This window comes from Perognathus longimembris, chromosome 14, assembly GCF_023159225.1.
Source record: "Perognathus longimembris pacificus isolate PPM17 chromosome 14, ASM2315922v1, whole genome shotgun sequence".
NCBI lineage: Eukaryota > Metazoa > Chordata > Mammalia > Rodentia > Heteromyidae > Perognathus > Perognathus longimembris.
Window position 1 is genome coordinate 53908823 of NC_063174.1, and position 20890 is coordinate 53929712.

Genomic DNA, 20890 nt, shown 5'->3' on the forward strand with positions numbered 1-20890 from the left:
TTCAAAGCCAGCCCAAGCAAAAAAAGCCCATGAAACTCTTATCTCTAATTAACCACCAGAAAACCAGATGTGGTGCTGTGGCTCAAAGTGGTAGAGCACTAGTCTTGAGCTGAAGAGCTCAGGGAAAGCACCCAGACCCAGAGTTCAAAACCACAGCAGACGAAAAAACAAAACAAGAAAACCATACTAAATACACCATTTAAATAAACATCAGAAAACAAAAACCTAAGGAACAATATTTAGGGATATGTGCTTTGGTGGTAAGAGAAAAGATAATGTTCACAGTTGTGATACTGATTACTCTGAGTAACTAAAAAGGAAAGAGGAGCTTTAGAGTATCTGGTAATACCCTATTCCTGTACCTGGATGATGACTTACTTACAGGTGTTTTGCTTTGCAACAAATCACCAGGCTGTATGTTTCTGGCTAGTACATTTTCCTACATGTGTATTATTTCCCACAACTTAATAAGAGAAAAGGTATTCATAAAATTCCTTTGAAGGAGAATGGTTGTACTGGAAACAACATACAGACATAAATGAAAAAATTTCACAAAACAGTATTGTTGTCATCTTTAAATTATTTTTGTTCCACTTTAAAATGGAACATCCAGTATAAAATGATATTTTCTGCATTAAGCTAAACAATAAAACAGGTGATTTTACATTGAGCTTGGAAAAGAAAACTATTGAGACGGAGGTGTGATTTCTCATCCTCCTGGTTCCAACACCACTGTGTATAATCCAAGAACAGCACATAGGCAGAAGGGTGCCAAGAAGCTGCTGTGATGCCTGAGCCATTGTCTATATACTTTGGGTGGGTTTTTGTTTTTTGTTTTTGCCAGTCATGCGGCTTGCCAGAGCCTGAGCACAGTCCTTGGCTTCTTTTTGCTCAAGGCTAACACTCTAGCTCTTAAGCCAAGCGCCATTTCTGGCTTTGTCTATATATGTGATGCTGAGGAATCGAACCCAGGGCTTCATGTGTGCAAGAGAAGCACTCTACCACTAGGCCACAATCCCAACCGCTGTCTGTATACTTTGTAAGTAACTTTCAGTAGCTAGCATACAACATTGCTAGGATAGTCTTTGTTATGACAACCATACTAACACTGATCATTAGTAAGAATTCTCAAGAGTAGGAATACCAGAGATGACTCACCACTTTTATAACCTATACATCAAAAAAGAATATAGTATTCTCATTTTATTTTTCCTTTAGAAAAATCACCAAACAATTGCAATTTTCCCATTATTTGGTATGCATTGGTATGATTTTTCGATTTAGGTGAACTCTGACTCCGTGTTTTAGCCCTCAATGCTATAACTAATGCAAAGTTAGTGATTATGTACAACTTTCAAGAGTCATATCTAAAATTTTAAATTCAGAATGTGTAACACTGATGAAGAAGCAAGCAGATATGCGATAAAGCAAGAACAGCAAGAAGGTAATGTTAAAGTATATTATCAAAGCAGATTGGATCAGATTATCAGCAAGTAAACAGTACAAAAGAATAGATTTCTAATACCTGAAACATACTTTTAATCCTCAGTGACAGTGGTCTACTCAAAATTTTCTTCATCATCTCAGTCTATCATTTACAAATGCAATGCACATATGCACACAAATATACACATAATTATTATGATTAGGTTCCAAGAGGACTTTCTTTCTTTTTTTTTCTTTTTTTTTTTTTTTGCCAGTTTTGGGGCTTGGACTCAGGGCCTGAGCACTCTCCCTGGCTTCTTTTTGCTCAAGGCTAGCACTCTGCTACTTGAGCCACAGCGCCACTTCTGGCCATTTTCTGTATACGTGGTGCTGGGGAATCGAACCTAGGGCTTCATGTATGGGAGGCAAGCTCTCTTGCCACTAGGCCATATCCCCAGGCCCCCAAGAGGACTTTCTTGTTGACTCTAATAAAGCAAAATTTCCCCAACATATTAAAACTAGACAATGACACAACATCCTCAATGAATCTATAATTTAAGAATAATCAATTTTTCATTCATTTGACTCAAAATGCAATTCGTTTTGTAGTGAGTACAATGAAAAAAAGCAAAAGAAAAATTACCATATTGCTAAGTATTTCTTACCTTTTCCTGATTATGAAAATACATAGCATTAGCCAGAAGCTGTGGCTCAAGGGTAGAGTGCTTGCCTCAGGGCCTGGAACAGTGCCAAGCCCTGAGTTCAAGCCCCAGGACACACACACACATTCTCTTCCTCTAGAATTAACCTTCCTTAGAGATAAACTCTGGGAAAAAAACAGCAAACAAATCCCTGAAGGCACTGCAGAGTAAAGAAAAATAGTGTGGATTTTTTGACAGGAGTTACTCTTGGAAAAAAAGAAATGGTATAAAGAAAGTTATTTGGTTTTAATGATTTTTAGCTTGAGTGTAGGCCAAAGCTGACACCATGCAGGGTGTATAAAACTCCAATAGCAAACTGGCAGATAAACCAGAGTACAGCATACCAGACATCCAGAGCCATTGGAAAGAAAGGTGAGAATCCTGGAAAGAAGTATGTCCCAAATTCTGCAAAGAAAATGGGCTCAAATACATGGCTGATGGCCTCAACAACCATCCAAGGGTTGAATTTGTAGTCTAAGTTCAAATAAGTTACACAACTGGTGGAAAGACAGAGGCAAAGAGAGAGTGAGAGGGAAGGACAGAGAGAAAGGAAGACGTGACTTCTCAGATAGATTTAACCAAATGTAGTCTCCACCACTTAACAAACAATGTCCAGAACACAAAATTATGGAACATTAAAATCATACCCTACCTAAAGATACTGAAACATCCATTCTCAAAAAAAAGATAATCAACAGTACCAATACCTGAATGACTAGATGTTTGAAATGAGCAAAGATAAACCACTATTGATAGCTCAAAGGCATGAAAGAAAATAGGTTTGCAGTAATGTAAAAATGGGAAATTGGAAGAGAAATGAAACCTATGAATATATAAATCTTAGAACTGAAAAATGCAATGTCTAAGAGAAAATATTCACTAATTAGGCTTAACAGCAGAATGGAAATAAAAGGGGTAAGAGACCATGAATTTGCAAACAGACCAATTACTACTCAATCTAAAGAAAAGAAAGAGCAGGCACTGGTAGCTCATGCTTGTAATCCTAGCGTCTCAGGAGGCTGAGATATGAGGATCACAGGCAGAAAAATCCTTGAGCTCCTTATCTTCAACTAACCACCAAAAAGCCAGAAGTGGAGCTGTGGCTCAAAATGGAAAAGCACTTGTCTTGAGCAAATGAAGCTCAGGAACCATGCTGAAGCACAGGTCTTAACATACAATTGATATTACTTGTACAGTATAATGTCAATATTCAACAAAGATACATTTGAAATTCAAAAAATATACACAAAATTCAACAAATGTGTACTGGGACAATTCATTCTGTATAAGAGTGTTGTCAAAAGATGTATAAAAAGATCACTGAACTTCAGTAAATATGTATACATGTAAATATATATAAATATGTAAATATGTATATATTCAGTAAATATGTATGTATATATTCACATATTATATATTAAATATAGATGTAATTATTACAAGGAAGCGTATTGATGTCTTCAATTTACTCCAAAATGTCAAGGCCAAGACCTGAGGATTGCAATTAGAAGCCAGCCCAAGCAGGGAAGTCCATGAGATTCTTATCTCTAAACACCAAAAAGCCAGAAGTGGAGCTGTGGCTCAAGAAGAGTGGTAGCTTTGAGCACAGAAGCTCGGAGAAAGCATCCAACTATCCACCAAAGAAGCTCAAAGTGGAGCTACTGAATTTCAGATTCAAGATATAAAAGAAAAAAATAACAGCATTTAAATGTAGCTTGTTGATTTTTAAATCCTGCCACTTTATTGTTTACCTTCAAGTTCTTCCAGAGGTGGATGAGGTCCTTGTGTCCTGGGCTGAATATAAGATAACTTAAACTTGGGCACCACAAATGGTACATCTTTGCCATCAGATGGCAGCCTGGAAAGCAAATAGTCCTCAGTACAGCCAACCTGAGGCTTTACAGAAACAGCGGTCAGTGGAGGGACACAAATAGCAGCACTTTGGCCATTTGAGACTGATACTTTGAAGTCTCTTTCCACAGGAACTGCATAAACAAACGGAAAAAAGAAAAAGTCATAAATATGCATACAGATTAAATATAACAGTTTAAACCTACAATTCTTTGGTATTCTTTTAATCATGAAAACAATTCTAGGGGCTGGGAATATGGTCTAGTGGCAAGAGTGCTTGCCTCATATACATGAAGCCCTGGGTTCGATTCCCCAGCACCACATATACAGAAAATGGCCAGAAGTGGCACTGTGGCTCAAGTGGCAGAGTACTAGCCTTGAGCAAAAAGAAGCCAGGGACAGTGCTCAGGCCTTGAGTCCAAGCCCCTGGACTGGCAAAAGAAAAAAAGAATCCTGATGAAGAAACTACTCATGGGTCCTATTTTTATAATTTTTGCCAGCCAATGTTTGAGCAATTAATATACTTTTGCCAATGTACATTATTTCTTTTTAATAATACTGGTAAAGCTGCTTTTAAAGTCTTATTTCCATCAGTGTTCACTGAGGTGAGGAAAAATTAGTATTTTTTTAGTTAACTTAAAATACTTTCAAGTAAAACAACTAGCCACTTAAAACATGCTATCAACAAAGCAATTCTTGTTACCAGTATTACTGGTTAATATGAGTCTTAAATGTGTATACAAATTCTGAGAAGCTAAAGATCTCCAAGTCTGTTAAAATCTCTACCACATCAGAAACATATATAAGTATATAAGTATATATATACATATATACATATATATATATATATATATATATATATACTGACTAGGATGATATCACAGTAGCAACTTTAACTGTCCCAGTTTCTCTCTAGAATGACATAGGTTCCTAAGCTGCACAGGTGGAAATAGAAGGTAATGGAGCACACACCATGAAAACTTACATCTTATTTGTAGGGTAAATAAAATTATGGAATGTATTAATGTAAAAAAAAGCAGCTTTCTGCTATAGACTAGATGTGATTTGAGAGAGTCTGCTAGAACTCTGGGTGTTAAAGTTTAATCCTCCTTGTAAGAGGGTGGAAACTTAAACTAAATATGTTCATAGGTGGGGTTTTTGTGGCATTAATAAGATTAGATAAGGCCATAGGTGTGGAATCCTCACCACTGAATGTTGGACAGAGACATGGACACACATGTTCATTCTGGGTTTTCACCATGTGATGCCCTACACACTGACTGCTTGAGGATTCTACTACCAAGAAGACCTTCACCAGACCCTGCTGCTTGGCTTGGACCTCCATAACCTCCCAAATAAACCTCTTTTAATAAAAATTTGTCCAGTCTATAATGTGCTGTGTTAGTGGCATCAGAAAAATCTAATGCACCTTCATGCTCAAATATACTAGGAAGTTTTATCAGAGACTAAGAAATACAAGAGCCAAAGAAAAATAAAGTTCTAGTCATAACCCTACAGCAATAATGAAAATGTGGAACTTAATAAACTTACAGGTTTCTCCCTCGGTCAAAAAAGTACATACATGTACATAGTACATTCTTATGAACTATAAACACAAATTGGATTTTTACATTTGTCTGAGTATATTTTGTCCCCCAAACACACCTCTCTCCCCACATGCCTCCATTATTCCATCTACCTGTCCATTCTCTCACTTCCTTCTGCTAAGATCCTATTCAGGCTTCTATAGCAAATCTTCTTTCCATTTTCTTATGGTTGTGTTGATGTCTTTTAGATTGACTTCTGTCTTTTCGCTATGCTTCATAGGATTTGTGAGTTCTAGAATACTGACCTAGTGTGCCTTACTTCTATCTCGCCAATAAACTTTAAAAAGATTCCTAATTTGTCTTTTTTGTGTGGGGGGATAAAAGGAGAGGCTGAACTATCTGGTACATGCCCCACCATCAGCGCCTAAAGCCTCGCTTTTGTTTTAATTTGGGCTAGGATCTTGATTCATTTCCAGGCTGACTTAGGCTGCCATCTTTCTACTTGTACTTCCCTGTGTCACTGGGATGTCAGGTGCACCATATATAAAGTCATTGGTTGAGATGGAATCTCACGAACTTTTAACTGAATTGGCCTCAAATGGTTATCTTACAATCTCTGCTTCCCAAGTAGCTAGGCTTACAGACTTGAACTATGGTATTCAACCCTTTATTTATCTTTATATTACAAATGCCACCAACAAAGGCACTAAGCAAATGTGCACTGAAATCAAAACGTACTCTTCTGCTTTTCTTCACCATAGAAACATCCTCTACAGCAACTCTTGATAAATTCTGTTGCCATTACATTCAATTTCTAATATCCGATAAACTTTCGATTTTAATATCAACCTGTAGACAGAACAGAAAGCAAATTAAAACCATTATGCTTGAGGTCATTAGATACCACAAATAAAACATGTTATCTGTTTGTGTAATATATGATTGACGCTCTGAAGAAATAATATTTAAGAAGAAAAATATTTTTGTTCCCATATGTAATTTTATATAACATTTAGAATCCTTTTAAATTATTAAAAATGGAATGCTTAAAAATTACCTAAGAAAAAACTTCAATGTTAAAACCTGGAAAAAAATCCCATCCCAAGACATTTGATATATCCAATTCCATGTCCAAAATTTGAAAGAAAATCAGGCACCCATAAAAAGTTCAAGAAAAAAATTCACTTTCACTAGACAAAGTATTTTGATAATTTAAAGTCCTACATTTGGGGCCAATAAACAAATAAGTCCATACTTCATGAATTAATCTTTATAATTATACTAATAGAAAAGTGGATTTTAAAACCCATTTCTTGCCAAACTAGGGAAGCTCACGCCTGGAATCCTAACTACTTAGGATGCTAAGATCTGAGGATTTTAGTTCAGCCAGCCCAGACAGGGAAGTCCATGAAGCCAGAGGTGGAGCATAGCTCAAGTGGCAAAGTACCAGCATTGAGCAAAAGAGCTCATTGGCAGTGCTAAGGCCCTGAGTTCAAGCCCCCAAACCAGCACACACACACAAAACCAAACAAACAAAAATGTGTCACATAGACAGATAATACTAATAAGACACAGTGCAAATGAAAGGAGCACATTTTACATTTACCAGGAATAAAAGGTCTAATTTCCTACCCTGGATTCAGTGTCTCTGTTCCAAATATATTCTCTTCATTTTTTTTTTTTTTTTTTTTTTTTGGCCAGTCCTGGGCCTTGGACTCAGGGCCTGAGCACTGTCCCTGGCTTCTTCCCGCTCAAGGCTAGCACTCCGCCACTTGAGCGACAGCGCCGCTTCTGGCCGTTTTCTGTATATGTGGTGCTGGGGAATCGAACCTAGGGCCTCGTGTATCCGAGGCAGGCACTCTTGCCACTAGGCTATATCCCCAGCCCTTCATTTTTTTTTTTTTTTTTTTTTGCCAGTCCTGGGGCTTGGATTCAGGACCTGAGCACTGTCCCTGGCTTCTTTTTGCTCAAGGCTAGCACTCTGCCACTTGAACCACAGCACCACTTCTGGCCATTTTCTGTATATGTGGTGCTGGGGAATTGAACCCAGGGCCTCATATATACGAGGCAAGCACTCTTGCCACTAGGCCATATCCCCAGCCCCTATTCTCTTCATTTTTACCACTGAAACTACATACATTTTTGTAGGAAATTTTAAACATATCCAAAAGAATATGGGATCATAAAACTCAAATCACCCAGATTAAATCATTATTAAGTCATAGCAAATCTTATTTCATTTCCACCTTCCCACTTACCCTGTCCTTTGGGCTATTTTGAAATAAATTCCAATCATATAATTTCATCCATAAGTACATAAGTAGTAATCTCTAAAATATGTGGCAGAAGGACCCAAGAGTTAACTTTGTGAGGCTCTGATTGGCTGAGCATGTATCACATCAAGTACTGAAATAGTATCTGTAATAGATTATAATATATTAAACATTTCTAAAAGTTTTCTAGGAAATCCATAATGACATTATAAAACAAACACAGACAACTACTCAGTGATCAAATTTCCCCTAAGGCTTCAATTTTATAGTTCTGTTAGAAACTAACAGTCTTGTTAGAAACTAAGATAAAAAGAGATTGGTTCTTGCTAGAAACAATGGTGTTAGATCTGTAAGATAATTTGCTACAAGGACAAGAGGTGTATATGTGTGATTTTGCTTGTGTTGCTAAATTTCTCTCTAAAGTGCTACCATTTCTCACTCTCAAAACCAATGTATGATAGCACTTGTTTCTGTAACCAACAAAATTTGTTTAAAAGCTGGACGTTTGCCAATGTTGTTCTCTCTTATTATACATAACATTGATATCTTCTAATATAAAACTAACCAGTGTTTATGCTCATTATCTCCTGCTCATCTTTTCTTAAATCCATTGGTCTTATTCTTCATGATTTTTAGACTATTTTTTATTTATTTATTTATTTATTTTGCCAGTCCTGGGGCTCAGACTCAGGGCCTGAGCACTGTCCCTGGCTCTTGAGCCACAGGGCCACTTCCAGCTTTTTCTGTCTATATGGTGCTGAGGAATTGAACCCAGGGCTTCATGCATGCAAGGCAAGTACTCTACCACTTAAGCCACATTCCCAGCCCTCTTCATGATTTTTAATATTTGTATATGTCAGATATGAACTCATGAATCATCATATATGTGACATTCTTCCAGTGGGTCATGTCTTTTTACTTTGATTGCTGTGTTTTCTGCTCTGTAAAGTACGTGTCATGTGTGCATGCATGTGTACATATGTGTGCACACTATATTCAACACATACTCATACATACAGATTTGAGTATCCCTTATCTGAAACACCTGTGTCCAGACACATTTAGGATATTGGAAACCTTGGAATTTTGGAATACCTGCACATACACAACAAGCTATTTGGTTATGGAAACCAAGTCTAACCTTGAAATTTAATTGTGTTTCATCTACACTTATACACTTGAAAGGTAATTTTGTGCCTGAGACAGTTTCATGGTACAGACTGCCCACTCATGCACCCTGGCACTCAGAAAGTTCTAGAGTTTGGTTATATAAGCATCAACATAAATATACTCACTATGTTTTTACTTTTTGTTTCTGAATCAAGTCATAGTTTTCCCCATCTTCAGATTATACATGTATTTCCTTATAGTACTTAATGTGGATTTTTGTGATCAGATTAGTACACAAATTGAGAAATGGATCCAAATCTACCTTTTCCCACTATCACATATTAAAAAACATCATGCTTTCTCCACTGATGTCATGATGCTTCCTTTAACACTAAATTTCTATATGCAATTAAGTTTTTTTCCCTGAATTTTCTTTTTTCTTCAGTTGATCTACTCCTATACCCATACACTACTTTAATTAAAGGTGTAAAGCATGTAGTGAAGACAGACACTGGTGGTTCATGCCTGTTATCCTAGCTACCCAGGAGGCTGAGATCTAAGGATTGTAGTTTGAAGCCAGCCCAGGCAGAAAAGTGCCATGAGACTCATCTCCAATTAATCACTCAAAAACTGGAAGTGGCACTGTGGCTCAAAGTGGTAGAGTGTTAATATTGAGCAAAAGAGCTCAGGGACAGCACCCAGATGCTGAGTTCAAGCCTCACAACTGACAAAAAAAAAAAATCCCAAACAAGCAAAAACCATGTAGCTGGATTAGTCATCCTAACTGTTCTTTACTTGCAGCATTTTCTTAGCTATTTTTGCAAATTACTTTTGGAATCTGCTGTAGCTTTAAGGGGAAAATATTATGATACACTCATTGGAGTCGTGTTAAACATAAATCTTGGAAAAACAAACCTCTAAGGATATTGTCTTCTTATCCAGAACATAGTATTTCTTTCTATTTGTTAAAGTCTATCTTTGTACCCTCAAGAGGTTTTTATAGTTACCCTTATAAAAAATTTTAATATGTCTTATTCTGTGTGCCTGCATTATTTGCTTGGGTATTTTGTAAATGGCACCTTTCCAGCCTATCTTGTAACTGATGCAATTTTTTTTAATGTATACATTTTCAGCTCAGTATATTGGAAGAGGCACTCATTAATCACTCAGATCAAACTAATTTTCTTTCATCTCTCAATGCCAGTTATAATTTTAAAAAGAAGCTGAACATTTATGATGTTTCATAAAACCTTGTTCTATTTCCCATGTGAACTATGAAGAAATAATCTTGTAGTCTCTCTCTTTGCTTAGCACTCAGCACCCTGTAGGATGCTGCAACCACAGCTGGAACTCAATAGCTCTATCAAATAAGGAACAGAACAACAATACATGGTTTGGGCACAAAAATATGCAGAAAATTAAAATTACAATCTTATCAACATGAGGTACCTATAGTATTTTTTTAAAAAGTAAATATACACACCTGTTGTGTCTTTTTCCACTGGAATATTTTCTTATAGCATTATTGCATATGGATGACCTATAATAAATGTTATATGTTTACAATATACAATTAAATGAGTCATATATATGTATTTTGGAGAAATATCATCACAATCATGCATATCAATATATGCATAAGTCCAAAAAGCTGCATCAGGCCCCCCTTTAATCAATCCCTCCTTACTTTCTCTCACCCCATTGCCAAGTAGTAGTCACCAGTGTATAGATTGTTACATGAGTTTGCATTTTCTAGGATTTTGTTGGCTATATGTTGTTAGTCCATAGTTTATTCATGTCTCAATTTAATAAAGATTGCCAAAAAAAAAAAAAACAACCCTCTCAAAAATGCTACTGATTTACACTCCTACCAACGCAATACGAGCATCTCAAGCCTCACCAATAAATACTTGATGGTCAGATCCATTGTAACCACTCTCTTCCTAGTCCTAAGAAATATATGCGACTACATTCCTGGCCTTAACTTTAGAACAGCAAAATGAAGACTGAAGTGAAATTCATTACACACATTCTAATCTAAGAGCATTTTCCCTGGAGTATGTAATAATCAAAATCAAGGTTGTAATTGATATATGTCTCTGTTCTGCTTTAGTCAAAATGTCATCTTTGAGACATACCAGAAAGAATTAAAGGGCTTACAAGATAGGGATCTTAAAGTATTGGGCTTCTTTCTACAAAGAATAGTTCAACACAGGTTAGAGTTGTAACTTCAACACTAGTAATAACACCTGATCCCATTACACGGCAACACTATTTAAAATGACATTCATGATTTGGATGAGGACAGATAAAACACTTTTATAACCAAGAGTGCTATTCAGTATGCTCAGCTACTGTTCTCACCTTTAAGATTTAACCATAAGAAACTAATAGTGTTATGGGACCATGCATTTTGACATAAAGCTATTCTGTGGTCCTGTTCTTTCCAATCTCACTATGGTGTTCCCTCTCCTAACAGTGCTGTCCTAGGTTTTCTCAATCACAAATTCTACACTAAACTTACTTCTTTACCTGTACTTGTATTTCAAAATCATTCAAATCTGGCTTCTACCTTTTTACTTAAGTTGTATTTGCTGAGGTCAATGTCATCCCCCTCCTTCCCAATCTAATTCCCAAAGCCAACAGACAATCAGGTCCTAATTTTCTGATTCCCAGACTCCATATCACTTCCAGATTAAGACTTTCCATATTAGAACTCTCCTCTCCAGACCCGCTTCTAAAGCCCTAGTTTCTAAAGGTTTCTGTTCATTCTGAAATTTCTGGAGCGATCACTACCAATCCCCGGTCTCTCTCTCTTCTTATTCAATACTAATTTCAATGATTTCTTATACCTCTACAGGCTTAACTATCACAAATCCATCTGCAAGTGGAGCCTGACTTCAGAAAAACCTGTTAACCAATAAACCCAACTGCCACCTAGCCAGCTCAGACAGATGTCGGACAAGAATCACAAACTCATTTTCTCTCAATCTGAACAGAACTCTCAATTGGTTTTATTTGTGAATACTTATAATTCTAGTGAAGCAAATGAAATCCAAGACATACTTTAAAATATACGGACCCCACCCCACCCCCTTAACCGGCTTAAAAATAAACCCCAACAAATCGGTATTGTTTTTCCCACTCATCAGCAAAAACAAAAACAAAAAACTACAACCTCCCACAAAGGTTAAAAAGCAAAATATCTTCAAATCTGTTTCTAAAGCCAAGCATGATTAACATTTACTTCCAATAAAGCACTCTTATACCAAGATGAAATTGCATATGAAAATGAGCAACTGGCACATGAGGTTCTGGAGTTAATTCTCTACATTTTCCAGGGAAAAAAACAAAACCAAAAACACCACTCCATCATGAAGAGCCTACCAGCAGCGGGCATCAGAATAACATTTAAATTACAAAAGTAATCTCTTCCGCACTTGATTTTAATATCCTAAAGGGATCGGTATTTGCCTGTCCCCAGACGTCAGGGTGCAACAATGCACACCACGACCCGTCAAAGTCCCCAGACGGAACAGGAGTCGATTCTGAGCAGGTTTCGGGGGGAAATCACAGCCAAGGACAAGTGGAAGAGGCGGACGTTACTTCTAACACCTGGTCGGGCAGGGGGCGGGTTGCTTTGCTCGGGGGAAAGCGGCCTTTTCATACTCCGGGGCTATTCAAAGTTCCAGAAACTTCTCAGGTAAAGCCTGGACTACCCGGCCCGAGCGAGGGGACCCACGTCCCCGTGCTGCCCTGGCGGCCCGCCGTCCCAGCCCAGAGCTGGGGTCCCCGTCTGAGGCCCGAGGTCTCCCCCAAGTCCCCCCTCCCCTACGGGAGGGGACCGGGATGGCCCGCGCACCCAGCCACGGCGACCTTCGGAGAGGAAACCACCGCGACATCCAGACAGACGCCGCCGCCACAGCCAGCGCCCCGCAGTCCCCGAACCCGGCCCGGAGGCGAGGGCGGCGGCGGCTCGAGGCCTGCCCCGAGGGGAGAGGCGCACCTGAGCGGCGGTGGCTCCGACCCCGCCGAGGTCCCCGCCGCTCCCGCCCCGCAGGTCCTGGCGCGCCTCTCTCGGGAGCCTCGCTGCGCCTCACCGCGCGCTCAGGCCGCGCCGCCGGGCAGCCGCGGATCCACCTGGTCCAGGTAGTGCGCGCTCTACCTCCGCCGCGGGCGGAAACGCCGCACCCAGCGTGCGCCTGGACACCGCCCCTCAGGTTCCTCAGACTCCGCCCCGTAGGACCGGCCCGCCGCTCGGGTCCCTCAGACCCCTCTCCCAGAAGAGCTCCCGCCCAGCCCGGTAGCCCCGCCTCTCAGGTCCCTCAGACCCCGCCCCCTTAGAGCCACCCTGCCCAGTAGCCCCGCCCCTCAGGTACCTCAATCTCCGCCCCATTAGAGCCACCCGGCCCAGTAGCCCCGCCCCTCAGGTACATCAGACCCCGCCCCTTGGAGCCACCCTGTCCTGTAGCCCCGCCCCTCAGGTTCCTGCGACCCCGCCCCCTTAGGGCCACCCTGCCCGGTAGCCCCGCCCCTCAGGTCCCGCAAGCTCTTCAGATAGGCCCCTCCCAGTGTAGCCCCGCCCCCGTGTGGCCCCGCCCCCTTGGTGTCTCGAATCCTTTCTCTCTGCTCCGACCCCTGGTACCTCCCTCCAGGTTCTAGGACCCTCTCAGCCCTGCGCCCAGCACAATGCCACCCTGTTAGCCCCGCCTCCACTGTAGTTCCCCCTCTCCCCCATTGCCCCCTTCCTCCACTTTCCTCGCCCCCCCACCCCTCCCTGGGAGCTCCCGGGTCCGCGCAGCCTCCTGGAGGAAAAGTGGGCGGGGCCTCTCTCTGGTCCACCTGGAATGCATTGCCCCTGTGTACTCCTGTCCTCCCGGCTGTTTTCAGTTGCTCCCTGCAGAAAGGCTTAAAAATGAGACCGAGCTCGGGGTGTGCTGAGGATCAGAAGGGAGACAAGAGGTAGGAAAGGTACAAAAGGAAAGCTACCACTCCTGTGAACTTGTCTGAAAGTGCAGGAAAGAAGCTGCTTTTCTTTCTAGAGATGTTTTTTGTTTTTTTTTTTTAAGTAGAGAAATTATCTTACGTTGTCACTTAGCTTTTAGTGTTTTTATTTTTTTAAAAAACGTCTAATTTTAGAGTTTTTCAGACTCAGCACGCATCTCTTCACTTTTGTTGCTTTGTAATTACTACTAGCGCATCACTAGGGAGTGTCCTGGAAGGAATAGTAAATGTATGGACAACACCTTGCACATCCATTCTCTGAGGAAATCCCCTCTAACCCTGACTAAAGTAGTTGGCTGGCCTTTTTCTCTTATACGGCTCCTAGTGGACATCTCAATACCTTACTTGGGCAATAGTTGGATGAATTTCTTAATTATCTGATGATGAATAGCTCAGTTTTTGAAAAGTTGATGGATTCATTGTACTGAAGCTGTCTTCTCAAAATGAGTCTTGCTAATCTCAAGGCATGTAGGGTGTACAGAGTTGACTGATCACAAGACTTTGGGGGAAAGAGACACATATGATTGCTTCTTTAATAGTCACAATACACATTCATAATTTACAGGCCTCAGAATTGTGCTTTCCTTTCCTTAATCTTACCTTTCTCAAACTTGACAGAATTTTCTGCTTGTGAAATGTCAATTACCACCCTGAACATTAGTTTTTCAACAAGCACACTTTAGTAAACACTGCTTGAAAGTTCTTATATATTCATCTTCAATAATTTGCCACCTATGTTTGCAAAGTTCTGTATTGTTTACCTAAAGCTTTCACTTGAGTCATCTCATTTGATCGTGACAATTGTGGTATAGCTGACATCATCTTCATGTTATACTTTAAAATAACATTACTGGGTATAGACAGTCTAGATTTAATAGAAACTTTGGATTCCTAGGCTGGTGTCTCTGTGTGTGTTACAATCGAATCCTCCCGCACAGCACAGCTTTGGTTAGAAACCTTTTGATTTACATGTTAGTTGAGGTTTTTCAAGGACAATCTCACCCTATCTTTGCCTATCTTTTACTTCCCTGTAGTATCTGATATAGATCAAGACACAAAAGTATCATTCAAATGAGCTGAATGAATGAAGAATTCATACATGGGTGCCTAACGACTGATTGAACTGGACTAAGTACTTAGTTCCCCAACTGAACAACTTTAACAATGCTCACTGAGGTGTTCTGAGGACAGGAGCTAGAGGAATTATTCCTAGTTGTTTTTTTTCCCCTTAGTCCATCTAAAACAAGCTTTTTAAAGAAGACTCCTCTCTGTTGACAGAGGTGTTTTTTCTTTCTTTTTTTTTTTTTGTGAAACCACAAAATCACTTCCTGACTTTTCTTTGAATGGGCCTCTCCTCTGCTCTCTATCAAGGCTATGTTAAGATGAATGGGTGTCATTGTGCCTTTCTTTGCTTGTGTTTAATCTTTTACCATAGAATTGTCATTGCAACACTGAACAGTCTTTGTTTGCTTCTTAATGTTATCAAGCATATATTATGTGCTGTGAATCTGGGGAGAAAAAATAGACTTGGGAAGTTATGTATGGCATGAGTTTGGTTTAGATTTGACTGTGTATCAATTCTTTCATCGAAAGGAGACAAATCTTGTAAGCCCTGTCTCTAATTTTCTGTTCATGATTTCTTCACTTAACACAGTTTTCCAAGTGCTTTATGATCCATCCTGGGCATCTCCCACTACCGAATGCCACACATTTGTGACATATTACACCAATGAAAGTCTCCTAAATAGTAAAAAAAAAATTTTTTTTTACATATTATCCCCTTTAACTCTCTTATGGGAATCAACTGGCAAACTCATGCTCATTCAGTTGAGGTATCCCTTGTTCTGGAAACTGAAGCCCCACAATGCCCATGGTGACCTAATTAATCATCTTTCCCCAGCACCTTTCCACAAAATTCTTTCCCTCCTCCCCCCAAATTCCCACCCTCCTCCTCCACACCTCACTAATTAATGAAACTGTATAGTACCAAGGGGCTGACAGTTTCCCTAGAAGCCTAATTAAAAAAAAAAAAACTATTCAACTATTCAGGGTGGGAGGCAGTAGCACCGAAGGCTTCAAAGGAATGGTACAAAGGAAGAAATAATGAAAGAGGGGATCCAGAAGCACCAAACAAACAACAGAGAATTCTCCCAGCCATGTCACCCCTGTTCAGGCTGAGAAGATGGTGCAAAGAGGGTGCAAGCACATGGAGCAGATTGTGTGAAACGGCCCCAGGATTCCGGAGCGAATATCCTCAGGACCCCTGAGGAGGGAAGCAGGGGAACATCAAAGTCACTATTTCAGATGAACTCTGTATGGATCGGAAGAAATGACTCAACTCTGAAATCCATTCTTCTGGACTCCATGTGAATTTGCTTAAGCTAGAACTGCATCCCTTCAAATTCTTTCTCTCCAAGTTAAATTGGGCAAAAAAAAAAAAAAAGAGGAATTTGGGGAAGATTTGGAAGAACATCATGATTATATGTAATAGAAGACAAACACAAAGATGCTGGCAGGTTCTGACCCCTTTATCTAGCTCCTTTTTTTCCAGCTTCTGTCCTTGCTAGCCACAAGAGGACTTCCTTAGAGGTTACAACTACCTGTAGAATTTTCCACATACCCCTTTTGGGTACCACTTCAGCACCTAGATGCACCTGGCATTCTAGATTCATTGCAAGTCTGACCCTTGAAGTCCACCTGTAGCAGGTCAAGAGAGCTGTCTAGTGACTTTTTTTCCCAGTCCTTCCATCCTGACTCCATACATCACTCGTTTCTCTCACAATTCTGCAAGGTATCATCATTCAGATATCAGTTGTACTCTAGGAATTCTGCTTCCCTGACTTAACTAACCACTCCGAAACCATACATTCCTATTTGCCCCCACTTCATGATTGTGATTATTATACCACCCTTCTCTTCCACCATTAAAATGAATTGCTGGAGTTATGTGTAGATACTATAGAAATCTGAGCAAAAATTATACCAGTCACCCCAAGAGAAGGTGATGGATTGCACACTGCCTTTATAGTGTAAGCTTACCATTTTAAGCTGAGAACATTGGGTCTAAAGGGGAAACCCTTTAGCACACTAAGTAAAACTCTGTCTTGAAGAAGGCCCTGTCAAGATCCTAGGAAACAGAGTGCCTGTCTGTTGAGACAGAATGAGGAATGGAATTTTGGTTGTGCCCAAATATTTGTATCTTATGGTAAATCATTACATCCCATAGGAACAGCCATTCAGGGGGCTAAATGGTAATCAGAAAGTTGCCTGGCAAGATTCATAGAACCAAAATTAGACATTAGAAGAAATATTGAGTGCTTAATACTACCAGGTCAACCATAATCATTAATAGCCAACTATCATGCATACCAAGGAGAGTCCCTTGTCTCAACTGCAGACTCGCTATGTGAAACCTCTTGCTGGAGGCACTATCCTAAACATAACTCTTCTCTATAGTAAATAACAGGATTGGCCCTGGACTTCCTTCATCCTGGACTGTATCTGTGCCTTTTGCTATGACTTTGAAGTTCCCTCTGAAAGAGTAGAGTCTATTTCCCTACTCCTTACTTGGGTTTTAGCCATGTGATTGGCTTTAGTTAAAAGATTGAGGTGGAAATAAGTTTTTTAGTTCTAGGCTTGATCACTTTCTTTTTTTTTTTTTTTTTTTTGCCAGTCCTGGGCTTGGACTCAGGGCCTGAGCACTGTCCCTGGCTTCTCTTTGCTCAAGGCTAGCACTCTGCCACTTGAGTCACAGCGCCACTTCTGGCCATTTATGTATATGTGGTGCTGGGGAATCGAACCCAGGGCTTCAAGTATAAGAGGCAAGCGCTCTTGCCACTAGGCCATATCCCCAGCCTTAAAAAAATCTTTTGAGTGTTTCTGCTTGCTTTCTTGTGCTTCTATCGATGTTAGAAGATTTGTCTGGGTCAGGAGCTGGTCCAAGAAGCACAAGAGAGCCATGGAGCAGAGCCAGACCATAGCATAGATCAACTCATTTCTAGCTGACTAGCCAAGACTTGGGAAATAGATCATTGTTCCTTCATGGCATGGGCTTTAAGGGACTATTTGTTACACAGCAATAGTTCCTCCAATCCTCCAATCATGATTTTCTAGAATGGAGGCTAAAAGTGTTCCTACTCCACCAGGTCCCCAGAGTTCCCCATCAGATGACCCAGGACTCCTAAGCCACTGGGGAACATAAATTGGACTAATGGTGAATTAAGGAGCATGGCTTTTCACTCTCAGTAAAGTTCTACTTGCTATTTAGGAGGGGTAGTTATAATAGGAGGAAGGTTTGAAAACTCAGAAAGCTACTTTTGAGTGTTAACGATTATAAACACCTCCAAAATCACAATCTAAAATACAATTTGAAGTCTGTCATTTATAATTTTTCCTTTCAGCAGAGTTTTAGGAAAGCTCCTACGCCCAGCCAAATCCCCAGACAGTTAAGAAAGCCAAGGCTTTCTTCCTCTTCCTTTAAATCTGTTCCAGATCCATAAGAAAAATTCATGACTAAATGTGGTTGACAATGAGCCCCAAATCCCAAAGACATATTTTAAAAGACACTTATGTCTTTGTTAGTTTAAAGGACACATTGATCTCTGTATGAATTAGAATGGGAGGATCTTCAAGGCACTTTATAATCCTGCTTTTTCAGACATTCCTTCTTTCTCCGCCACTCCCAGCCTTGCGCTAGCTCCCCTCTTCCTTTTCCAGCTTCGGGAGGATTGATGGGGTTGGGATACTTTCTGAAGAAATGTGGGAGGTCTGAAATCCATTTTCTACTTGATGAGGGTTACATTTACCAGAAGAAATAAACAAAGCGAAGACATTGCCAGCCCAACTGGGCCACAGCTCCATAAAGTGGTTTTTAAAGAGCTATCATATTGCCTTGCAAGGCGACCGTACTCGGGGGACAAGATGGGGCTTTGAGGGCCTGTGAAGCATACTCTCCTATTCCTAAAAAATATCCCTTTAGGAAACCATTTGGCATTCCCTACAAAATGTGACCTTGCTTGGCAGCCTGACCAACTCATCGCCCCTATTCATCTCATCGTGTAGGCCTAATTAATAACAGTAATCCTCTGAGAACACAGTGACTACAACGTTGATAGCAAAGGAGCCAAGAGGAGCCAAACAACAACCTTGCCAGACACACGCACATGGACACCCAACTCAAACACTGGGAAATAGAAAATTCTTCCATCAAAGCCAGCTTACATGATGGTGAGCAGTTTTGAAAATTGTTTCCTGTGTTCCACCCCAATATGTACCTATGTGGGCTTTGGATTGGTTGAAAATAGTTGACATTATCTGGAATGACAATAGTTGCTACGTGCCAAATAGGCTCCTCGAATAGTTCATATAGACATCTTTATTTTAACTCTTCAAACTAGCCAGCAAGAATCTGTAGGTATTACTATCAAGACTTTACAGATAAGTAATTTTTCCAAGATGACACACAGAAGTGATCAAGAAACTAAGTTTGAACCCAGGTCTTTGTGTAACTCTAGGGAGCTTAAGACTTAAGCAACTTTCTCTAAGTATTCAGTTGATGAAACTATAACCTGGGGATCTCTGAGCAGGTTTATAAACAAAAAAAATTATATGTACTATATACATATATGTATATATATATACATATGACATATACATATATATAATTGAATACTGTTCAGTCCCATCAAAGAATAAAACCTGGTCATTTGCAATGGCATGGACAAATTTGGAGCACATTATGGTAAGTGAAATAAAATAGGCACAAAAAGATAATAAGCTTATGATCTCACTGATATGTGGAGCAAAAGCTGATCTCATGCAAGGACAGGACAGAAGGATACAAGATTGGCAGTGTTGTTGAGAACTGCTCATTTAAGACATTCTGATATTTCCAGATGAGATGCAGCAATTCAGTGAATAGGATGATTTCATTCACAAAGAGTAGAAAACACAATTCAAACAGCCAAAGAATAAGGAAATATTTTCTCTGGTGTGGTAGTTTAACCACAATGTTTTGAACTCTTTTTCAACAATCAGACTATGTCCTTGAGCTTTTGGGGCTGAGGAACATCCAGGCCATAGATCATATATAAGGCCTTCGAAAGTATTTGGTATATGACAGGGGAGACATGTATACTGCTTGTATGGTTCTTGACAACTATTGTGGCCATTTGCCCATATCGATTATTTTGTATGGACTTCAAATGATGTTATAAATATCCAAATGACTCTTGACAGAAAAATGTTCCCTACCCTGGATACCACTGAAGTCCAACAGAAATAATGTCATATGATAGCCAAAGACAGATGGTAAAACAAGGTACAATATCTATTATACCCAGTCTTGAGGAATCCTAAGCAGGCCAACATTGAAAGGCCCATATGTGAAAAGAAGTAAGGCCCACGCTCCTCACATCTATCCCGGTTATGTGAGTGAATCATGCTCTAATTGAGCTGCTCCCGCAAACACATTGCAGAACAAAGACAAGCCTTCACCTCCAAGCCTTTTTGATTTGACTAACTTAAAAGGAAGTCCAAAGGTATACGGGGTTTGATTGGCAAGTTCACCATTTATCACTGAATATTTTCTTTCCCTTTTTAAAACTCCTTTGGTATCATGTAGATTTAACTCTTAAGTCTAACGCTTTTTGTGGCTACAGAATGACTACTAGGGGCAATTCCTTCAATTCAGTGAAGAAGGGCATAATAAATCCCCTCAGATTTCTCTGAAGAAAGTTTTCCAGAAACCAGCATATAGCTCTTCTCCTACCTCTTTGGCCAGAATTGAGTCATGTGTTCATTCTTGACTCCATACTGGTAAAGAGGATGAGATAAGGCTTTGATTCATCAGGTCTGTCACTACAGACAACAGCACTAGTCATGAGATAGATGGGATACTGAAAAAATCACTTCACTACTCAAAGACATTTGAAGAATGGGTCTGGTAAATGGAGAGACCCCCAGATTATGAGCAGCACAG

At 39.9% G+C, this 20890-nt stretch overlaps 1 protein-coding gene across 3 annotated transcripts in view; it reads right to left on the reverse strand.

Moving 5' to 3' along the window:
- Tc2n (tandem C2 domains, nuclear) overlaps positions 1 to 13066 on the reverse strand; it is a 32050-nt gene extending 18984 nt beyond the window's left edge. For 2 of the 3 annotated variants that reach the window (XM_048362337.1, XM_048362335.1), the window contains exons 1-5: positions 12914 to 12971; positions 10391 to 10447; positions 7783 to 7942; positions 6263 to 6373; positions 3878 to 4111 (exon numbers count right to left, since the gene is read on the reverse strand). In XM_048362337.1, the coding sequence (XP_048218294.1) occupies positions 3878 to 4111; positions 6263 to 6326 (298 nt within the window). In that variant the 5' untranslated portion in view covers positions 6327 to 6373; positions 7783 to 7942; positions 10391 to 10447; positions 12914 to 12971. Of the gene's footprint in view, positions 1 to 3877; positions 4112 to 6262; positions 6374 to 7782; positions 7943 to 10390; positions 10448 to 12913; positions 12972 to 13047 lie in introns of those variants that run through there. The other variant, XM_048362336.1, reaches the window with a different exon arrangement.
- Positions 13067 to 20890: the final 7824 nt, after the last annotated feature.